Source organism: Porites lutea, chromosome 14 (assembly GCF_958299795.1).
Source record: "Porites lutea chromosome 14, jaPorLute2.1, whole genome shotgun sequence".
Lineage (NCBI taxonomy): Eukaryota > Metazoa > Cnidaria > Anthozoa > Scleractinia > Poritidae > Porites > Porites lutea.
Genome location: NC_133214.1, coordinates 12,093,781 through 12,115,380, shown reverse-complemented (window position 1 = coordinate 12,115,380; position 21,600 = coordinate 12,093,781). Strand labels below are relative to the sequence as shown.

Sequence of the window (21,600 nt, the reverse complement as noted above, 5' to 3'; positions counted from 1 at the left end):
AATCTGACAGTTCTAAACAGCCACAAAGAGAGAACAGCCAAATTTGCTCTCCCCCCCCCCCCCCCCCCCCCTCACCTCAATGTAGGTGGCCACCGGCCCGCGCACATTAAAAACTGCTTCCCAGGCCCTCTTAGGGGTTTTAACTCTTAAAAATGCTAGTTTCTAATAATATTTTACAATGGAAAAAACCAGCAAGAAAAACCCACAGAGCACAATCAAGGATGGGCCTCCACGATAAACATAATTTCCACTGTGTAACACTTCTTCCTAGAGGCAGTGAATTTATGGCACACTGTGTTATCAGCAGAATCGTGCAACCTAGTGATGTACTGAACCATTTAGTTTTTCAATACATAACGTTAGTTGCAAATAATAATTTATTAATGCAGTGATAACCCAGTACTCTATGATCTACAGACACCCACTTAATTGGACACCCATATATAACAGGCAGTTTTGTTTGTCCTGAGGAAAAGCATAGATTTTTTCTTTAAAATTAACCGGCTTAGTACGCACAGTAGTTAGCACAGTAGTTAATGTGGACAACAACCACTTTTCTGTGTTTCAAGTCAGAAATTCCTATATATTCTTAATCCAGCTTTACAGACACTGGTTACCCAGGCACTTTCTATTTTTCTTGTCACAATGATGTGCCAATTGTAGACATTGTACCAAGTTCACGGGTTAATAAGATTTTATTACCAAAACATCTGCAGCCAAATAGCATGACACATTTGATTTTGATACATCTTTCTTTCTTCCCCTGTTTGTAGTCCTTTGATAAATTTTCTGCCTCCTACTCAACAAGTTTCACGTCTTTGGCTTTTTGCTACAGTCATTGTTCCTACCCTTCTTCCTCCTTGTTCCTTTATGCTATATATCAAATAAATCACGTGTCTGTGACTTTTTTCCAGAGAGCTAACTTAATATGGACACCCGGATAATACGGACACCCATATAATATAGACATCATAACATGTCTGTGTTAACTGTTCCACTGTATATATTTTCTTGTCTAGCCAAAGCTTCAAAGCTGGTCCCAGTAAAGAGAGCATCCAAAAAATGCACACCTGGGTTTGAATAATAAATAAATTAAAAAAAAAAAACGTCACATACAACAATTTCATAAAGTTATCTATAAAAGTTATGGAAATACAAGGGGATATCATTGACAATAGTTGGATGAGGTGAAATCTCTGAATTTTTATTAGCGTTGCAATTTATAAGTTGCTATATTGATCTGCAGTCAATCGATAGGGAAGGTATAGGCAGACACAGCCTTTTCAAAAAAACATGAGCTACAAAGAATGTGACAGTCTTTAATGTCAGCACTGAAAATTATTAAATTGATATACCAAATCAAGAGCGAGCGATCCCCTTATTTATCTATTTATATTGAAAATGAGTAAATTAACTTTTCTGACAAAGAGAACTTAACATTAGATCTCTTTTTAAAATCCTCAGCTCAGATACGTAACACTAAAGTAACAATTAAATTTTCAATAATAAAGGACAGCAGTCCGTTTAAGATGGTAAAAAAAAACACATGCATATGACAACGAGCTGGCTGCTTTAGAACTGAAACTTAGCTGAACTGAAAACTGTACCCACTCTGATTCGCTGTGCCTGAAGAGCTATAAAGCAAAACTTTATCTACACTTGGATAAATGAGCACTCGAGAGTGGCTAGAAGGCAGGTGAAATTGGTGCGGACTCTCGATCGTCTTGCCTGTTTATTATTATTATAGCTAGTACGTATACAAATACACCTACGAGTAGTCCGAATCTCCGTCGGCACAAACTGCATAAAATACGACTTGGTGAAGTGTGTTTTTTTCCCTTCTCTGAGGCAAGCTGCCCTTATTATTTTACTTTCTCATATTTAGTCGGTGCTAGTTCTACAGAGTCATCGTAATCTACGATTTCCTCCATCACAATTCCAGAATCGGGCGAAGACGAGCGAAGCTTTGAGAATCGCTCGGTGTTTTCTCACGGTTCAGGTTTGTTTTCTTGGCGTGTTCTACGACTTGGTGAAGTGTGTTTTTTTTCCTTCTCTGAGGCTAGCTGCCCTTAGTATTTAACTTTCTCATATTCAGTCGGTGCTGGTTCTACAGAGTCATCGTAATCTACGATTTCCTCCTTCACAATTCCAGAATCGGGCGAAGACGAGCGAAGCTTTGAGAATCGCTCGCTGTTTTCTCACGGTTCAGGTTTGTTTTCTTGGCGTGTTCAGAAAATGACGTCACAATCAGAGAACAATAGCTTTGTCACTGGAAAATAAATTTGTAATGGCGGACGCGAAAAACCTACATTTTCAAGCTCAATATTTTCACTTAGAGGGCGCCAAAGTTCATTTCAATGACCGAAACAGGTACAGCCACTTCTGATAAGCTGAAAAGAAAGCATTTTTGTGAAAAACTTGACATTAAATTTTGATCGTAGTAGCACTTTAAATGCAAAGAAAAAGAATAAAAAAACTAGTTTGCAATGTGTTATTAAAAGCAAGGAGAGAAAATACCTTACAAAGCATCTTTGAGTTACTTTTAATCAATTTGATTTTTCTTTTCTGCTGTACATCAACGATATAATCAACACGTCAACAATATTACAATATCAATATTATTTGCTGATGATACAAACGTATTTGTGTCTCACAAGGATAAAGACTGCCTTACTAATATACTGAACGCTGAGCTAAATAAGTTATCAATATGGTTTAGAGCTAACAGGCTTTCATTAAACTTGAAAAAAAACAAATTCATTGCATTTAAACCATCCCAAAAGCGTACAAATCAAACTATTCAACTTTTAATTAATAATCAAAAAATTGATCAAGTAAAAGAAACAGTTTTCTTGGGAGTAATCATGGATGAAAATTTAAATTGGAAATCTGAAATCTCACATGTCGCCAATAAAGTTTCTAAATGCACAGGAATTATTCGTAAATCCAGGTTCTATTTATCCACGAAAACCTTACGAACACTATATTTTTCTCTAGTCTATCCATACCTTTTTTACTGCAACTTAGTTTGGGCCTCTACTTACAGAACTAATTATAACCTTATTCGTCTTGAGATTTTACAGAAACGAGTGATCAGAACTATAGCTAAAACCACTTTCGATGCACATACCGATCCAATCTTTCAAAATCTTGGTATCTTAAAATTTCATGATATATACTTAATACAACTAGGCTTATTCATGTACTCCTATCAAAATCATACTCTACCTTTAAAATTTCATTGTAAATTTACCTTACAAAGTCAAATTCATTCGTATAATACAAGAAACTCGTGTAAATTTCGTCTGCCTTTCTGTCGTACTCGCACCAAACAATTTTCCGTTTTTTATCAAGGACCTAAATTTTACACCTTAAATTAAACACCAACATCATCAACGCTTCCTCACCTTTCTCCTTTAAAAGAGCACTTAAGGCATTTACTTGTAATAATTATTAGGAAAAAGCCTTTTAATATTCAACATTTGTAAACTTCCGTAATATTGATTAGTTTAATTTTTCACCTCATATTATATTGTATCCGTCGCCGTAATTTTTATGCCATCTTCTAAAAATTGTAATTGAGGAGGCCTAATTAACATAAGCTCTATAGTTTCTTTTAGACCTCCTCGCCATCTCTTCCTACATTTTTTTTTGGCATCTTTTTGTAATTATTGTAATCGTGTGGCAAATAAATAAAATACCTAAAATACCTAAATTATCTCATGAGGCAATTAATTTTTATCTTACCTAATTTTCCTGACCTTGTTTCAGACAGCAACTAATTTTTATCGGCTGATAAGGAAACATTTTGTATTTACTGAAACAATTAAAGCGGATCTATTCATTATCTGGATATTTATGTTGTTTCGTAAAATGTTTCTATTTCGTTTGGTTTGAAGGAATATGATCCTGCCAGGAATGTGTTGGCGAAAGTGCTACCGAAGCTGTATCCTCGCGGTGGGCCGTAAGTATAACCAAGGTTGCCGCGAGACTTGACATTGGATGCGGCGTTGTCGGAAATAAGTAAGTCAGATCCTCCTCCGAATGAGGGGCCATATGAGGAGCCAAAAAGTAAGGAATGTGCTCTGCTTAAACTATATTTCCCTGTCTGGGGTAGTTTAACAGGTGCCCATCCTGGCTTGTTCACCAGTGAAAATAAAAATGCTTTGGAGTCATACTCGAATCCACCGCTGGAAGCTATTAAAGAGAGCCGAAGAAATTAAAAAAAGCAGGCGTAATTTTCGACGTTCAGAATAATTCTTACTTCCGAAATCACCCGTCAAGTGCAGTGGCACATAAAGTTCACTGTAAACACTTTTACCTTTGCTGATTTATAAACTATTTTGACTTGTTGACACATTTTTCATTACAAGAAGATCTTGACAAACGACAAATTGATGTCATCAGAGAAATTTACCTAAAACAGCAATATCCTAGTGACATATAAGCCCGTTTTTAACAGCTCTGTTTATTTCTTTTTGGTTTGATTTTATCATAGATTTGTTTTTCAAAGTGGGGTGACATAATTTCTGTGATGACACGCAATTTTTAATGTAGGATTTAATCTCAAGGGGAAAGAGGAGGGGGCCAGCAGTGTGTTTGGAGGCTTGAGAAAAACTCATATTCTTTTTAACCGGGATAAAATAGTTAATGATTACCTGGAATTTGAGTACAGTTTTGCTGGCCAGGAATGCATCCGTTATCTATGCATGTACTGAAGGCTATTTAGCTCCGCTCACTTTCCAGCTGAATTTTTATTAATCTTCATGTCAAATGAATACTAGAACCGGCAGGGCTGTTATCTAAATCACCTTTGATTAAAACGTTAACTTACCCCATGACCTATTAGCGTATCCTCCAAAAATATACCTCTCGACCCTTATTATTGTTACAGTCGGACCCTTGCCGTCACATCGCGAGTGAAACGTACTTGCAGCCCAGCCGTCCACGGATGCACGCCAGCAGCGCTTCCAGCGATAATTAACGCTTCTCGTCACGGGTCGAAGCCAGTTGTTTAATGAGTTTAAAAAGTTTTTGTTGTTTCCAACAATAACAGAGTCTTCTAAACCTACGAATAAAAACCCGACTTCTATAATTTGACAAAGGAACAATGTTCTAGTCGGATAAAGCTGATTAAAAAAAATCGGCTTCAGTTGAATTGATTGTGATTTGGGCAATTAGCTCAGTACAAAGTGTGACTTTGCAAGTGTCCCACCAATATAATTCTTACTGTCAGCTGAGATCCATGCATGGTCTCAAATTGCAAGCCCAACATACAAAAAATGAATTATGAATGATATTAGCCCTTGTCTGACCTTTGTAAAAGACACACTTTCTTCAAATAGAAAAAATACCATCGCTGTTATATGTGTTTCACAACTTAAGAAGTTGCGGCAAACCCAGGGGAAAGAAAAAACAAACAAACAAATCAAAACGCAGTCTTAAACGGGACTCGAACTCCTCAACCTTTTGATTAAGTAATGCAGCAAATTCCAATAATAATCAACGGGTAGCCTGCGTAGCAAGCGTTTCCATGCGGTTTAGGAGCAAATAACGAGGAACGAGAGTCAAAGACTGCGCGTAAAATGGTGCAAGTAGAGCGTTGAGGGGGTGGGGAAGAAAGGAAGGAAAAGCTTGCAGACAAACCCCGGGATTTTGAAAACCGCCCACTTGGCCTGTCATGCTTCGAGTTCGCGCACCGACATTTGATACTGTCAGCTGTCATAATTGAGCAATAAAATAATTGACCTTCGTGGAGCGGAAAAGAGGACGCGTGTGTAAAACCAAAATAATTTTTCATGTATTTTTGAACGCGTTAATGGTGAACTCTCAATGAATCCGAACGATCATTGCTTAATCAGCAATCTTGATTGAGTCACAATTCAGTTCTCCATAGTTGATGAAGCTTCACTTTAACAAACAGTGCAATCCATTATTCGAAATTTGGATCTGTAAATCTCTTTCCGAGAGAAAAAAACACTAACGACCTGGGCTCAGCATGACAAAACATTGCAGAAACCATCGCAATCGCTGACAAAAGAAAATTTATTTTAGTTATTCAGATCCAGGAGGCACTTTGGAGAATAAATTAAAAGACCTGCAACCCTTAATCAGTCGCAAGAAGAGCTTTGCGTTTCAATGGAGGGCAAATCTTGCCGGCCAGAGTAAATAACAACCACAGAAAATTAATGTGCGTGTCACGTACATACATGACCTCTCAGCATGAAACAAACCTCTGATCGACACATGTCAATATTGTTCGACTAGCCGCGCCAATCAGGCGCTGCGTTCGCTGGCGAACGCAGGTTTTCAAAATCAGAGTCTGCAAGCGTTTCCTTCCTTCCCCTCCCTCTCCCTCCTCTTTAATTTTTTGGCTCTCGTTTCATTTCTTACGCGGCCAAAACCCGCCAAAACCGGTCTTTCTTTGCTCCGAAACCAAACGGAAACGCTTAAATTGCTACGCAGGCTATCAACGGGAAGCTGGTCATTCTTATTTGTTCTTTAACACCCAAGGTCGCAAAGGTGTGTACGAGGAAGCACGATAAAAACACGTTTCGAAAAAATTAGGCAGCCGTTTGTTTGCATTAGCAATTTGACCGACTGAGAGCAGGAGAGATCATGATGAATATGAAGTGAATGCCCAGGTTTGACAACTATCAATTCAGCTTAATATGGATCAGTCGTATACGGTGTATGACTTACACAACACTGTCATTTTAGTAAGTAAAAGTGTGATATTTTACACGGACGGTTACTAAATTTTTCGCATACGTAGCTTACCTGTTCTTCTTACCCTTTGTAAGATTCAGGTCAGAAAAATTAGTAATTTATATTTTACTTAACACTCAGGGTTTTGTTATAGATAATCCAGCTGAATTATCTTACCATTACTGCAGATTCGTCCATCTCCTGTATATCCAGGTTTGCAGGTACATGTGAAAGACCCAACGGTGTTGTGACATATTGCATTGACATGACAGTTATCAGAGTTACTTGAACACTCATTCAAATCTAAAGAGGTTATAAACACAACATACTGGAACCTTCTGATAATCATCCGAAAGTACAATGGAAAAAATTAAAAGTAGTTAAGGGAAAGGTTTAGAATTAGGGCAAGGATGGAAGTGTCTTCATTTTTCGTAACAAATTCCAAAACAAAATCGATAAAACTTTCTTCAAATTGAATGAAGAGCTCTGAGTTTGATATCCATCATGTTTTGTCTTTTCTCTGCAATTTGACACTTACGCAGTTTGATAATGGTTTCAAAGCGTTGCGGATTTTCATCTTTCATTGGCGAAACCATTTCGTTACATTTTGGCAATGGCTTTTTGTCACGAGGTAGGGTAACCAGGATAGTGTAAACAGTGTGTTTCTAAATTGCGTTAAGTGCTTGGTTTTTAATTGACTGGTTTTGAACGTGCAGGTGTATGAGCCCTCAGTATTTTGACAAACAGCATTGACGTCGTCGTTATTAGAAAGAGAAGTACATTCTTCATTGTCTAGAAACATTCAAACACATTCCAGTTCACAAATGGTAATTTAAAATATAATCAATTACTATTAGTCATTGCCAATCAACTTCTGTCCACAAATATATATTTTGTTATGGGAAGGTATGGAAATTCTCTGCTAACAGAGGTCTCTCACTGCGAGAGAAAAAAGAGGAATTAAAGACTCTCTTATCTCTCTTATTTTTCCCTCATCATTTTTTCGCCCATTTTTCTCTTCCCTCTGCTTGCAAGGAAATTAACAAATTAAATGTTTAGACAAAGATGAAAATTAAAACCTGTCTGATAGTACGTCGGATTCAACGTATTTTAAAGTAACAGTAAATCGAATCCAATTATGGTTATAGCGTTCACTGATAGGTTTCAATTGATGTCTTTTCTTACCATCACAGATCAGTCCGTTTCCTGTATATCCCGCTTTGCACGTGCAGGTGTATGAGCCCGCGGTATTTTGGCAAACAGCATTGACGTCGCAGTCATTGGAATGATAGGCACATTCATCAAAGTCTAAATATTAAAAAAAAAAAACGTCTAATTCATAAAGGGTAGATTAAAATATAATTGATTACTTAAGTTATTGCAAAATCAATCTCAGTTAACAAACATGTTTGAGCATCTGCAAATCAACAAATTAATGATGAACTATTTAAGCATTGATGAAAATAATGCTAATAGCCTATCTGATTAGTAGTACGTTGAACTGAATAATAATAGTTTAGTAATAGTAATATAACGGTAGAGTCCAATTTGGCTTACAAACATACAGCTGATAAAAGAAAATCAGAAGAGGGCTAAGAGGGCGAGCTATTTACGTAATTACGAGAAAGATTACTGACAGAAAGGGATGACACGAATTCACTGAGAAAAATTCAGTGATAATTAGTGATAAGAATAAGCTAGAAATGTTGAACAAACGCATTCTTAGGATCATCTTAAATGACAAAGTCTCATTATACGGTAACCTATTGCAACGGATTGGAGACTCTTCCCTCGGTAACAAGCGGATACAGAACATGCTTATAGTTACCTTGAAGTGTCTTCATCTTGAACAGTATCCGCAGTATCTCAAAGAATTGCTTTCTCTGAGATCTGTTGATTATTCCATGAGAGGTACTGATCATGATATCCTTATTTCTATGGCATAAATTCTTTTAGTTATACCACTGCTAAGTTCTGGAACGCGTTGCCTGACAAGCTGAGAACCCCTTCGTCTTTGCATGACTTTATTTAGCAATTCGGCGATACAGATTAATTAATTAATTAATTTTATTAAGAGTTAAATATTTTCTCTAGTTAGTGTATAACATGGTTTATTTCGTTTTAGGATTTTATTTGTTTCTAGGAGATACTAGCTTATTTTTGGCCGACTCTGTAATTCCAGATGAAATAACTGGACAAGTTTTATGTATGTATGTATGTGTGTATGTGTATATGGGTGTATGTAAGTATGTATGTATCTATGTATTGCAAGGTATTTGTTAATGAAACACGAGATCCAGCTTGGGAGATTATTCAACCAGACGTAAAAAAATAATAACGCATTAAAGCACTGTTGTATCACGATTTTCGCGCAGTTAGTCAATCAGATTGATGACTACGTTTGAAAGGGCTTGGTTAAGCATATAACATCTTTTACCTAGTAGTTGTTACGTCTTTGTGGACTCCAAATTGAAAAAGAAAGGATCATTCAGCGTGAGTACTGTGCATCAAAGAAATTTATTTGAAAGGGAAAACGTTTGATTTGTTGCATTGTTTAAGTGTGGTCTAGATTATTGATCGAAATGCTTTAAAATTATCACCGCTATTGACTTCTCTCATCATACACAAAACAGAATTGAAGTTGTCTTTACAATTATTTAAAACAGATAAACTCAACGGTCGAACAAATTAGGAATAAAAACGGTGACCAAGGCAACATCACTGGGTGTATAATGCAAAGTTTCCGTGAATATTACCCGTAAAGCAAGTGAAGTTGTAGCAGTTATCGCATGGTACATCGTTCCAGGTATATCCTCCCCTCGAACCGAGAGTGTGCACGCAGTCTTCATTTTTCCAGTTATTTGGTTGGTTTCTTGACCAGAACCTAAACCTACTTAATTCTTTGTTGGTCCAGACGAATGATCCTTCCACGCTCCGATCATTGAGTCCAATCCAGGATTTTTCGCCGTTATGGCGGTGCTGGATGTAAACATTCTCTTTTTGGTTGTGGACCGTCACGAGACTCGAGCTCATTGTGGAACAGTTTGATACAGCGGTCAGCCATGTAGCGCACGCTTGACTCGTGATGTAGCAGGAACCGCCATAGTAGCTCCATCCTGGCTTGCATATATCTGTAGATGAGTTATATCAGATGTTATATAAAATAATTAAGATATCACGCGCTCTCCGATTGGCCGAGAGGTGTGAGTGCATGAGAGTATGTAAACATGGCTGAGACGTCAAGATGTTTTGCTATTCGCAAAGAAAAACGGTTTCTAAATTGAAAACTCGACAAGGTTACTTTACTTACCCAATCCCTGGTCGGCTGAAACTTATTTTCGCTTAATCTGACATTTAAAGCGAGAAAAATCCGTACTTTGGAAAGCATTTCTTTTGCAAAACAAGAACTGATTACGCGTGCAAGACCTCGTGTACTACAGGGAGTCTAAGCTCGGTGCATAAATTACCGCGAGTTTCGATACTGTTTTGCATATTACGATCTCCTGACTGCGCGTGCGCGGTATTTGGAACCTAGCCAATAAGAAAAGCGAACGTAAAATGTTCGCGTTGACCACGTACCACGTAGCCGCATCGTGGTATGTGTACGCACGCCAGATTGCCCAAAACCGAGAGCTTTCCAAAAAATTTCCCGCAAAAAAAACATACCCATGACGATGGGAAGAGATAAGGGACTAACCGGGCCTTAAGGATTTGACGCTTCCATGGCGAATCGGTGCGCGGTTCTTTGATGCGGGGGAAATTCGAGACTGAGTCGAGACTGCACACCGTCACCTGCCTTGCTTCGCTTTCGTATGAAAAAAACACCGACCAAACAACGAGCCCCAAAAACCGTATACAGTTGGCAATGAATTGGGCTCAGGTTACACAGAAAAAGCAACAACAGGCCCAGGTTTACGTAAGTACAATTTGTTTTTATATTTATGCCTATATTTCTACGTTTTAACAACTATATTGAATTTCTCATACAAAGTATTAAAATCGTTTGTAATATGCGAAACAGTATCGAAACCCGTTGTAATTTAAGCACCGAGCTTGGTTCGCCTGTGGGTGTACAAGACTTCGGGACTGGAAAGAATTTCTCTTTTTATTAGTGTCCGAAATACACCTTATTCGATGGTTAAGCATATAATACTTGCGGACGTTTTGCGAGTTGCGTAGTATTTCTGCGGGGCTCGGAAAAATACTAGGAATGAGAAAATGTCCCCACGTATTATATGCTCAACCATTGGATAAGATGTTGATATTCCACTACAAAAAAAATTGTTACTTTGCAATTGGCTTCTATTTTTTTGGTAAGAGTATTCAGAAAAATCCTGATCCTGTCCGTAAGAATGACGTTAACAAAAAGGAAAATGTTTGCGCATCGATTATATGCCAAACCATTGAATGAGAAGTTAATTATTCTGCTGCAACAAAAAAAAAATTGTTTTCGTCCGCCGGTTCGTACAGTTCAGCCATAGTTGCTAGAGGTGATGAATGGTCCATTAAAATTTTTAACTGCCCGCAAATTTTTACCTTTGCTCGATTTGCTCGCAAAATTTAAACGAGTGCTCGCTTGCCCGTGCTCCCCAAATTTTTGCAGTTGCTCGCAAGCTCGCTTTCTTGTCAGTATTGCTCGAAATTTTGTAAATCCTTCTTTGGGTTAAAGTAAATGTAATTCTGTATAGTGCTTAATTCCTATACATATGGCTATCAAGTTCAGTGGAAATGCACGCGATAAATGACAACGATAAATAATAAATTAGCTAATCTAGCTATATATGGTTATATATGGTTGCTATATATGGTTGCTTTCTGATCCATACGAACACGTGCGTGATGAAGTGAAGCGAAAATGTGACGTCATTTGGCATCAAACGCGACTGTAATTGGTTAGATCTCGACAAGGTGTCACTCAAACTAGTTTCAAAGAACTTGGTGGGCTCTAAATAAAAACCCCGTTTGAAAATATTTTCTGTTTTATTTTAAAGAAAAGGATTTCCATATGGCTTGCTGCAAGCGGAAAATATAAGAAGTGCTCGCTGCTCGCGAGTTGTACTCTCTAAACTGCTCGCTGCTCGCAAAGCAAATTTTTTTATCTCTGCACGTGCTCGCAAAAAAATCGCAGTGCTCGGCATGCTCGCGAATGCTCGCAAAGACCATTCGTCACCCCTGTTGCTCCTTTTGCATGCTCCGGCAGTCGCCTTGTTGTATACCGGATAAACCAGGGCACTACAGTGTATTATGGCGCGTTCTCTTGACCTTATATGGTAAAATGACATGATAGTGGAATCTGATAACAAAGAGTATATATTGCGTTTTTTCTCGGGAAAGTTAATTTAAAAAAGGAATAGAAAACCTTTTTCCTGCATTTGCATAGCCTGGTATAAACACTCCAGGGCTCAACAGGCTATGCACGGAGCTGAAAGTCTGGGTCTGCCTCAGTGTAACATAATTTGAAAGGGTAAACTACAGGAACATTCTGAAGAACCCAAATGAAACGCACATAAGCCGCAAAAGTTGCATTTCATTGGTGGTCGACGGGAGGACGCGAGAAAAGATTGACTTATAAAGCTGAAACTGCCGTCTACCGGTAACTGCACTGTGCTCATCGCAACGCTTTTAAGATCATTTTTGCCCACTGCAAATTTATCTAATGCATGTAATACTTAAAGCAATATGGTAAAGTATAACTCTATTTCAGTGCTTACCATTATTTTATATTATTGTGATTCATGAATAAGTTTGAATAAACAAATGAACTTAAACTTAAACACAATCAGCATTTCTTGAATTTCTTGGTCGCCAAAACGGCCACAAAAACAAATGGTGTTCCTGCCTCGCTTGGGAACCACGCTAGTTCCAAGTGCGATGCGAATTTCGACAAAATTATAAACCTTGGCCACGCAATCGGAGGGCCTTGGGCCCTCGTTTTAGTCCGTGTCGCCTCACCAAGAAAACACACTGAAATCTTCAAGTGGCTCGGATGTCTTAGGGCCTGTTTACTTGAAGTTGGTGGACCCCAGGTAACCCGCTTAGGTAGGGTACAGTATGTTGCCCAGTATCCGGACACTTCAGTTTAACACTGCAATAACTTTCCTTTGTTGGTCGCGAGAGCTCTGAAATTTAGCCCAGAGAAAATTTATCTAGTTCTTAATATGAGGAAAGACAGTTTAACTTTTTAGCCTTTGTTTCCATCCCGAAATTAATATTTTTGCAGAGTTCCTGTGTTGCCCAGTATCCGGCAGGACAGCTGGTCCAGTATCCGGACACAACAGCAACAACGTAATTGTACATAAATTTCGACAGGCAAGCGACTTATAAGCTTCTCTTGCACTTGCAAAGTAGTCTGGCAATCGATTCCAAAAATATAACCTACAATGTTGGGGCGATGAAATAATACATAACAAATAACTGGGCTATGGTGGAGAACGCGAGCGGCTATTTAAAAATGGTATAAGTCTTACTTCCTTGTCTAGGAACTTTTTCACTGATTTAAGGAAGGCAACCGTAGACAAGCCGAAGCCGCGGTTTGCAAGCTAAATTAGCCAATCTGCAAAGGACTTTTTTTCTTCACTTTTCTTAAAAAAAAAAAAAAAGCTTGGGGAAGGGACCTCAATCCGACGGTCAAAGGTCACTCTTCTATTTAGTCTGACCGGCGGTGTTGATTTCTTCATGCTCAGTCCCCACAATAAGCCTGCTTTTCTAGCATTAATTCCTCCTTCTTTCACATCTCTCAATCCCTTTGTGACTTTTTTCCAGACCTTTGCAACCCCATTCTAGCAGTCACAACCGGGGAAATTCTGAGAATTCCAGGTTCAACTCCGACGCTTTCGGTTATTATAGAAAATGCAGTCACGCGAAACAAGCCGTGCACACGAAATCAAGTCGCCTCTGGATGAGTGAAGAAAATTTCCATATGGAGTTGAGTAGAATTACATTTTAAGACTATATCATATATCCTAAGCTTGAATTATAGTTATGGATATGAAATAAATCTTATCCGGGTAATGTACACAGCTAATTCATCGATTCTGTACCGCAAAGAAAAAAACTGTCCGGGTACTGGGCACCAAACCTCAATCCTTAGTGAATGTTTCTGGCCTCCGTTATTCCAAACAAATCGAATTTCAAGAAGAATTAATAAACTTTCTGAGAACTTTAATTCTTTTGGTATCTTCACTTTAAATATAAAACAGTTTCTTTGAAAATATCATATATTACCCACCCTTTTCTGAGCAGCACTAATTTTACTGCCCAGTAAACAACGTAAATATTAGCCATGAAAAGTTTACTCACCTGAACAGAACGGCGTCTTCTTCGACTGTTTCGCAAGCTTTAAACTCGCCAAAACTTTCATCTTAAAGCTGAAATGTTCAGCTTTCATTCGAAACACTTCGTTTACCGAGAACTGAAAAGAGCCCTTCAAAAATTGAGTTTTTGTTTTAAGTGTCCGGATACTGGGCAACATACTGTAACCCGCCTGTCCATATACACCGAATGCAAATATGGCGGACCTCTCGGCCGGCCCGGGTCTAGTTGCGAGAAAGCGAGGCTAGTTAGGCCTCGAGAGTTTTGTTTTGACTGCGCGTCTTAGCGATTGAGTCGATCGATATGGTTTGCATCGAGTTGTTGCATGCCTGAGGGCCACCGAAAAGAAGATTTTACTCTAGCTGGAATAGCCTTTACTTTCCCGAGATCTTTTCACAAAGAAACTTAAGGATTCACGTGATTCGGCGCGGCGATGGGAAGCACTTTACAGCGAAACTGTGCTCGCTCACTTGCTTTAGATGAGAAGACTCACGAAAGTATTTGAATGAAATGATTTTCACAAGAGATGGTGCTGTTCCAAGATGTTTGCATGGTCTGTTATTTATCCAACAAAAGGTAAACATTCTCGAGAACTGGAGCATCCGCGGTGGACCGTAAGATCTTTTAGAATTCCCGCTGAAAACAGCTGCATTAAAATATAACAACAACAATCGCCTGTTAATCCTACAAGCGTGGTCTGTGAAACTATGTGAGAACTAGAAGAAAGCGACATATTTCAAGAACAGTCCTTGACCAAAATGCACTGAAAAAACCAACGGAGGAACCGTTGCCAACTAAGAAAGTAAGAAGAAGAAAAAAGGTTCTGGAAGAAAAAGAGCGTGCAAGTATTCGAGCATAGTATTTGACCTTGCGCGTGATCTGTTTTAGCAACTTGTCGAATGGTTTCGAGATAAACTAACAGCGATTTTCCAAAAATTACTTCTTTTATGGCACTGCTCAAACTCTTGAACACAGGATCGTGAAGACTGTGAAAAAACACTCGCCTTGTTGTTTGTAGTTGTGTCCCTTAGAGCTCCTAAAGATTAATAAGTCTGGACGGCGGATTCACTCGTTCTCGAGGATGTTTACCTTTCCTTGGTAAGAGAACGGACAAAGCAAACTTCAAACAGAACCATGAATCTTTCAGTTATTCACCCATTCTAATAGTTTCCTGAGTTTTCTCTTCTGAAGTGAAGCGAGCACACTTTCGTTCTTTTAAAAAATAACTCCGTGATAGTAGAGTGCCTCCATTCGCCGCGCCGAATCGCTTCAATCCATTTCTTTCTTCGTAAAGAACTTTGGCAAAGCGAAGGTAATCAACTTTCGTCTCTGCTGGAGTTAAATCTCCTATTTGATGGCTCTTAAGCACGTAACAACTCGAAGGAAACCATATTCATCGACTGAATCGCTAAGACGCGCAGTCAAAACAAAACTATCGAAGCCTCACTAGCCTCGCTTTCACGCAACTAGACCCGGGCCGACCGAGAGATCCACCATATTTGCATTCGGTGTATAATCTCTCATTTTAATTTGATCACGTTTACATCATAAGTGGGGTGACCTGCCACATGTTACCACACCTATCTGGTGTCCCCCACCTCCTTGTAAACAGGCCCTTAATGATAAAACCTGACTCGATACTTTAGCAGTTTTCGGATCGTAATGTGCGTTAACAAAGCTTTACATGATAATCTGATTTAATTTTGACTAGGTGCCCTAGGCTATTACAAACCAGGAATTAAAACAACAACAACAACATCAAAACAAGCAGACTTTTTCAAGCAACTCATGACAAAGTACAATGTACCGTATTTGTTATAAGTTACCGCCACGCGCTCAGTGCGTTCTTATTAACATATATTTTTACAGATGAAAGCTCCTCACCTGATAAGACCATGTATTGTATCGACAGGGGATCATATTTAGACTCATATAATTCCTTCAAACAAACTCTTGTGCCCGTCGTATTAATATACTAGAATAAAAAATAGAGGCGCGGTAATTACTTCAACATAGCTGCCAGCACAACCCCCCCATCCCCCTCACCACCACCCCATTGATGGTGCGGTCATCATCACAAGCAGTTTAAATAATGTGCATCCTCGGAGACCCAAGGGCAGATAGTGGGGGCGAGGGAAAGTCTAAACGGGCGGAAAAATAGGCGCGAAGAAAAGTAAAGAACGGCGGGAAGAGCCCCTGGGGACAATGTCTTACCAGACCAGTTCCAAATGGTCGCCGCCGTTCTGGCTTCTGATTGGGCAGAAAAACACAAAAGTTTTCTGGCACCAATCAGAAGCCAGAACGGCGGCGACCGTTTGGAACTGGTCTGGTAAGAAATTGTCCCCAGGGGCTCTTCTCGTCGTTCTTTACTTTTCTTCGCGCCATATTTTTCCGCCCGTTTAGACTTTCCCTCCCTCCCACTATCTGCCCCTGTGTCTCCGGGGATGAATAATGTGTAGCCAAGTAAAAATAAGAGACAGGAACTCGAGCGGCAGTTGAGTTTATGCACGTTTTCTATCTTGTTCTGAAAAAAGAGCTTACTCTCCCGAGATCAGAAAGGAAACATCGATCTCTTGCTCCATTTTCTTTCCTAGTCTTCCCTAGCCAAATGATTATTAGCAGGAGCTCATTAGATGGAGCGAGCAACTTCCATGCGCACGTGTCACGGACCAGATTAGTTTTAGAACGGTTTTGGCGCGAATTTTAAACATCTTTTAAATTCCACAAACCAGTCAGCAAAACCTAGCGACCGAAAAATGGTATTTTTTGCCTTTAAATAACGTTTAGTTTTCCTCTTTGATATCTTATTCTTCGAATGCGCTAATAGACATGGTGGACAATCTATTTTCGCGGGAAAAAGTGCCCTAAAATGTGTCTAAAAATAAACTGGTCCGTAAAACGCCGTAACATAGGCCTAGTATGGGAGTTGCTCGCTCCGAATTGTGGACTGCTGTTATCAATCAGAGCAAAGGTTTGACTGGGCTAGCTCTCAAAGAAAATTCGTTAACTTTGCACTGCTCTCTGCCAGCCACCAACCGACTTCTAGGCCTGGGCTGGGCTATCTGATGACACCTACATGTAGCAAGATAGCAAGCCTTCTGTTTATTATTATTATTATTATTATTGTTTCCGCTACTCTGGTCTCAACACGAGTGATGACCGTGTTCAAGCGAAAACCTAGAGGGCACCTTTTATAAAATTCACACCGATACAATTATTTCTATGAATTGAAATTCTGCGAAAAGTATGTTACAAAGACATAGGTTTCTTACCTCAACCCAAGCAGTTATAGAATTGTGCATTGGATCCAGATTTTTACCAGTTGAGAAATGCTTTGCTGATACAAAAACGTTTGGAGCGTTTCGATAAACCTCACTGAAGTGGATATCCTAAAAACAAAAACAAAACAAGCTGATTAAAATGTGAAAATAAGAGATGCAAAAACCAGGATAAATTATAATTATTCCATTAGAAAAACAATAGGAAAATATACTGACCTTACAGAACGCATTATTAAAATCCGCAGGAGGATTGTTGGAGTTTGCAAAGTAAACCGAATTCTGTTCCGAGAAGAATGGCTTTTGGGAAGTCGAAAATGCCAACCAGTTCTACAAGGAAAAGGAAGAAAAGACAATCATGATTTTTGTAAGCATTTATGGGTAAAGACATTTAAAGCGTTATGTGTTCTGTCATTTGTGCAGCTTTTAAAGTAAGCTGTAAGTCATCTTTTTATAATCGCCTCAAAGGCGTTTGAATTAAACAGTGATACAAGAATTTAGCGCATGAACGTCATTTAGTCTATTAACGGGATCAAATAAACCTTTTTTGTGCATGAATCTTATTAACTTGAGCAGGAACACATGAACTCCGTCATTTCAAATGCGGAGAATCTTATGAAGACGTTGTCCTGAGCTTAATTGTGTGGCTTAATCAGTATGACAGGTTCCCCGGCGAGAGGATCATGGATAGACCATGATCGGCCGTGGTTCTACCATGGTTGAACAAGGTTTCCAACCATGGTAGTGATATACCATGGCAGTGATATAACCACGGTTTGACCTTGGTCAACCATGAACGTTAAATTACAGTAATGCTGACCATGGTCACCCATGGTAAATCTGCTCTGAAGGAAGTAGGGATTAGCCATGGTTGACCATGGAAAAGGAGCATGTTAGACCATAGTTGACCTGGGCAACAAAATCATGTTTAAACATGGTCAAACGTGGTCATAAATTGGAAGCAGGAATGAAAAAAATGGTTCATCATGGTTTGGGAATATGCAAAACACGGTCAAACATGGTCATAAATAAAAGAAAGAAATTAGAAGAACACATGTAACAACATGGTTAAACATGGTCATAGATTTGAGATCGATGAATGTCTTCCTTTTTGACAAAAGTTTTCAAAAGTTTTCTTTGGTTGATTCAATTCATAAAGAAATAAGCACACTTTCTTTTGATTCAAAATCACTATAATTATTTTCGCTATTAACGCTTTCATTGTCCATTAAAGGCAAGATATTGTTCTATGCCAAGTTCACAGATTCCTGGCGTGGTTTTCCCTCCACAACCACACCAAATTTCCACGATTTTCCTCGACCACCAATACCACCACATTTCTTTTGTTTTTCCTCCACAGTCACCACCTTCATCACCACCTCCACCAAATTTCTATTGTTTCTCTTTCTCCACCACCACATTTATTTTGTTTTGCCATCATCGTCACCATCACCACCTCATTTCTATTGTTTTTCCATGCTACTTAGCTACCACCACCACTATATTTATTTTGTTTTCTCCACAGTGCCGCCACCACTATCACATTTTATTGTTATCCCTCCTCCTCCTCTTTTTATTGTAGATTGTTGTTGGGTCGTATGAGAGGTCGATGTGAGGTCGATAATTTGTAATGGACAAGGAGAGAACAATAAAAATGTTGTTATGGTGGTGATAAGAAAACAACAGAAATGTGGATGTGTTGGTGGAGGACGGAAACCAAAAATTGAGCAAATAAATGAATTAAGGAGGAAAATAAAGGGGAGTGGGGTAAGTTAAACTGAACTACTGTGAGTATTTTAATGAGCTGTTGTAGTTTGCCTTCAAACTCATTATATGTGATTATATAATATGCAAGATTTTCGCGCCAAGAATCAGTGGACCGGTACTAAAGAAACTTGTCAGTAACGGACAATGAAAGTGTCAGGAAATAGAACTTGTTTAATTACCTTATGTCTCAGTGATCTTGATTCACCCGTGAGTTGTTGCTTTTTTTCTTGGAAAACATGAATCAGCTAATTAATATAATGATTAGTTTTTTGGTCAACCAATCAAAACGCAACACTTCCATCGATCTAAATACACAACAACTCTCTTTGGGGTTCTCTGGGTCTTTATGGCCTATACCATCGCGCGATACCCTCAGGGAGGGAGGGATGGGACCAGAAAAGCTTACAATGGTGTTCAAGGCATCAGCTGGCTAGAATCGCATAATGACTCACACGTGGCAGCAGCTTGCATATATACATGGGCTTGGCGCTGAACTTCCGTCACATGTATTTAATCCTGATAAACAGGTTTATCACTCACGAAAACCCGTCAAACTGGTTTTACCACCTTAAAATAGCACATTACCCTATCTTACTAAAAGTACACCTCATTTCATTCATGAAATCGAGACAATAGACTATAAAGTCATTGGCGTAAATGTATTCCTCAGCAAAAAAGGTTCAACTTCATCCCTACTATACTACTGTGTGCCCGCTTTATATAGGTTTCAATTAATTCATTTATCTGCTTGCTTTCTCAAGGTAATCATCCTCCACATCAAATTCTTTACTTACTACATATATATCCTCGTGAGAACCTGCGTAATTTTGAAGTTCCCTTAAACATATTTTACAAGAGGATGCCGCGATATCCTCCAACCAGACACTAGCGGCGTCCCTCTTTAGTCCAGCATGATGATGTGCTACCGTCACAAAAACAAAGGGCTTCTTGGAGAACTTTCCCTGTAATAAAAAAACGAGTATTCGCCACTTAATCTTGACTAATCTGCGCGCTTCGATTCTGTTTGGACTTCTTCTATACGTACAAGTATACAAATCATGAAACCAAGAACAGAGTAAAGAATTAAACATAGCAAACCGAAGGAAAATTGACAGTCTCGCAGGTCGTCCCAGTCCACCACTGTGAAATGCGTTGTACTCCCGCTACCCCACCCACGGGAGCGCCTTGGTAAGCCAGCCAGTCTACCGTCACGTTAGAATAAGACATTCGCTCGTTAAATCCTGCTGTCATTACACACGCGGTAAATTTATCGGAATTGACATTCTCAATCCACGATACAGAGGCATCATGGACATAAGACTTATCACTGGTATCCAGATGATTGACAGTTATTTGAGCTTCAATGGGTTTGTCAGGATAGAATACAAAGGGCTCCAAACGAATAACTTGACAAAATGAGTACCCCAGGGAGGGAATGTGCGGCATGCTGCGACGGCCACGCTGTAAAGGAAATCCTAAAGAAAAAAATTAAAACAAGTAAACTAGGGATGTCTTGAAAGCCGGGGAAAAAAAACAGAAGGAGAAAATCTCCCTCTCTTGTTAGCCACATGGCTCCCATATATAACACGCTTATTTATTGTAGAAATAAATAAGTAAGGGTTATCGGTCTGAAGCGACGGGTTATGTGACTTATTCCCCTCGTGCGTTGCCCAAGGGGAATAAATCACATAACCACGAGCTGAAGGCCGATAAATAATGGCTTATTTTTACATTGGCGAGGATTCCTCAAGGGATGCAAAATACATTGACGAAAAATGTCTCTATTGTTCATTTTTCTTTTGTTTTTTAACACTCCATGCTGGCACTGGTGGGATTCACAAGTTTCTCGGCTTTTTAATTATGTTAGTTTCTCAGTTGCATTTCGAATTAGTTGTTCGTAGTGAATACTAGAAACAGCCTAAAGAGCCTGGCAGTGTCGACCGATTCAGATCTATCAGAAGTAGAGCCGTTTATTACTCAAACTAAAGCAGCTTTAATAGCGGTACTACAATTGAGCTTTCGGAAAACAATTTTGACTCTTCATTTCGGAGGCAGACAACGAGCAAGCAGTTGACAATTTCAATTTTCGCACCAAGGATCTTTCGACCAACCTGCATGTTTACAGATAAAGAAGATTCCGGGCGAGGGATCACTACCGGCTACCGTAACTGACAAGGAAATTCAGCCAAGGAATGAAGCAAGAATACCACAAAACACAAAGAGGTCAACTACATGTCTTCATGGAGTACACGAGTTTGGGATGACTGGTTAAAGAACGGAACACCTTACCATGACAGCGACACTTTCGTGGAACCGTAGAATTTTAAAGACGCTGTTCAATTTCAGACTGTCGTTCTGGCTGTGGAAATCGATGAACTAAGAACTAAGAAAATCGGCGAATGTGGCGCAAAAGAAACGCAGCTCAGTTTAATTGTAGGAATTATAGTGGCGTGTTTAATATTTACAATAAATATTTGTAAATTTTTTTTTTTATGAAAACTAATTAAATGCGAGGGGATTATGTATTAAAATGCAA

General features: G+C 39.0%; 1 protein-coding gene across 1 annotated transcript; it reads right to left on the bottom strand.

Moving 5' to 3' along the window:
• Positions 1-676: 676 nt before the first annotated feature.
• On the bottom strand, positions 677-20,535 carry LOC140925242 (uncharacterized). The gene is made up of 10 exons (XM_073375234.1): positions 20,163-20,535; positions 19,859-20,026; positions 17,517-17,627; positions 17,292-17,408; positions 15,904-15,994; positions 9,465-9,839; positions 7,894-8,016; positions 6,886-7,011; positions 4,835-5,068; positions 677-1,070 (listed from the first exon to the last, which is right to left on the bottom strand). The coding sequence occupies exons 1-10, from the start codon at positions 20,508-20,510 to the stop codon at positions 970-972; spliced, it is 1,794 nt and encodes a 597-aa protein (XP_073231335.1). The 5' UTR covers positions 20,511-20,535; the 3' UTR covers positions 677-969.
• Positions 20,536-21,600: the final 1,065 nt, after the last annotated feature.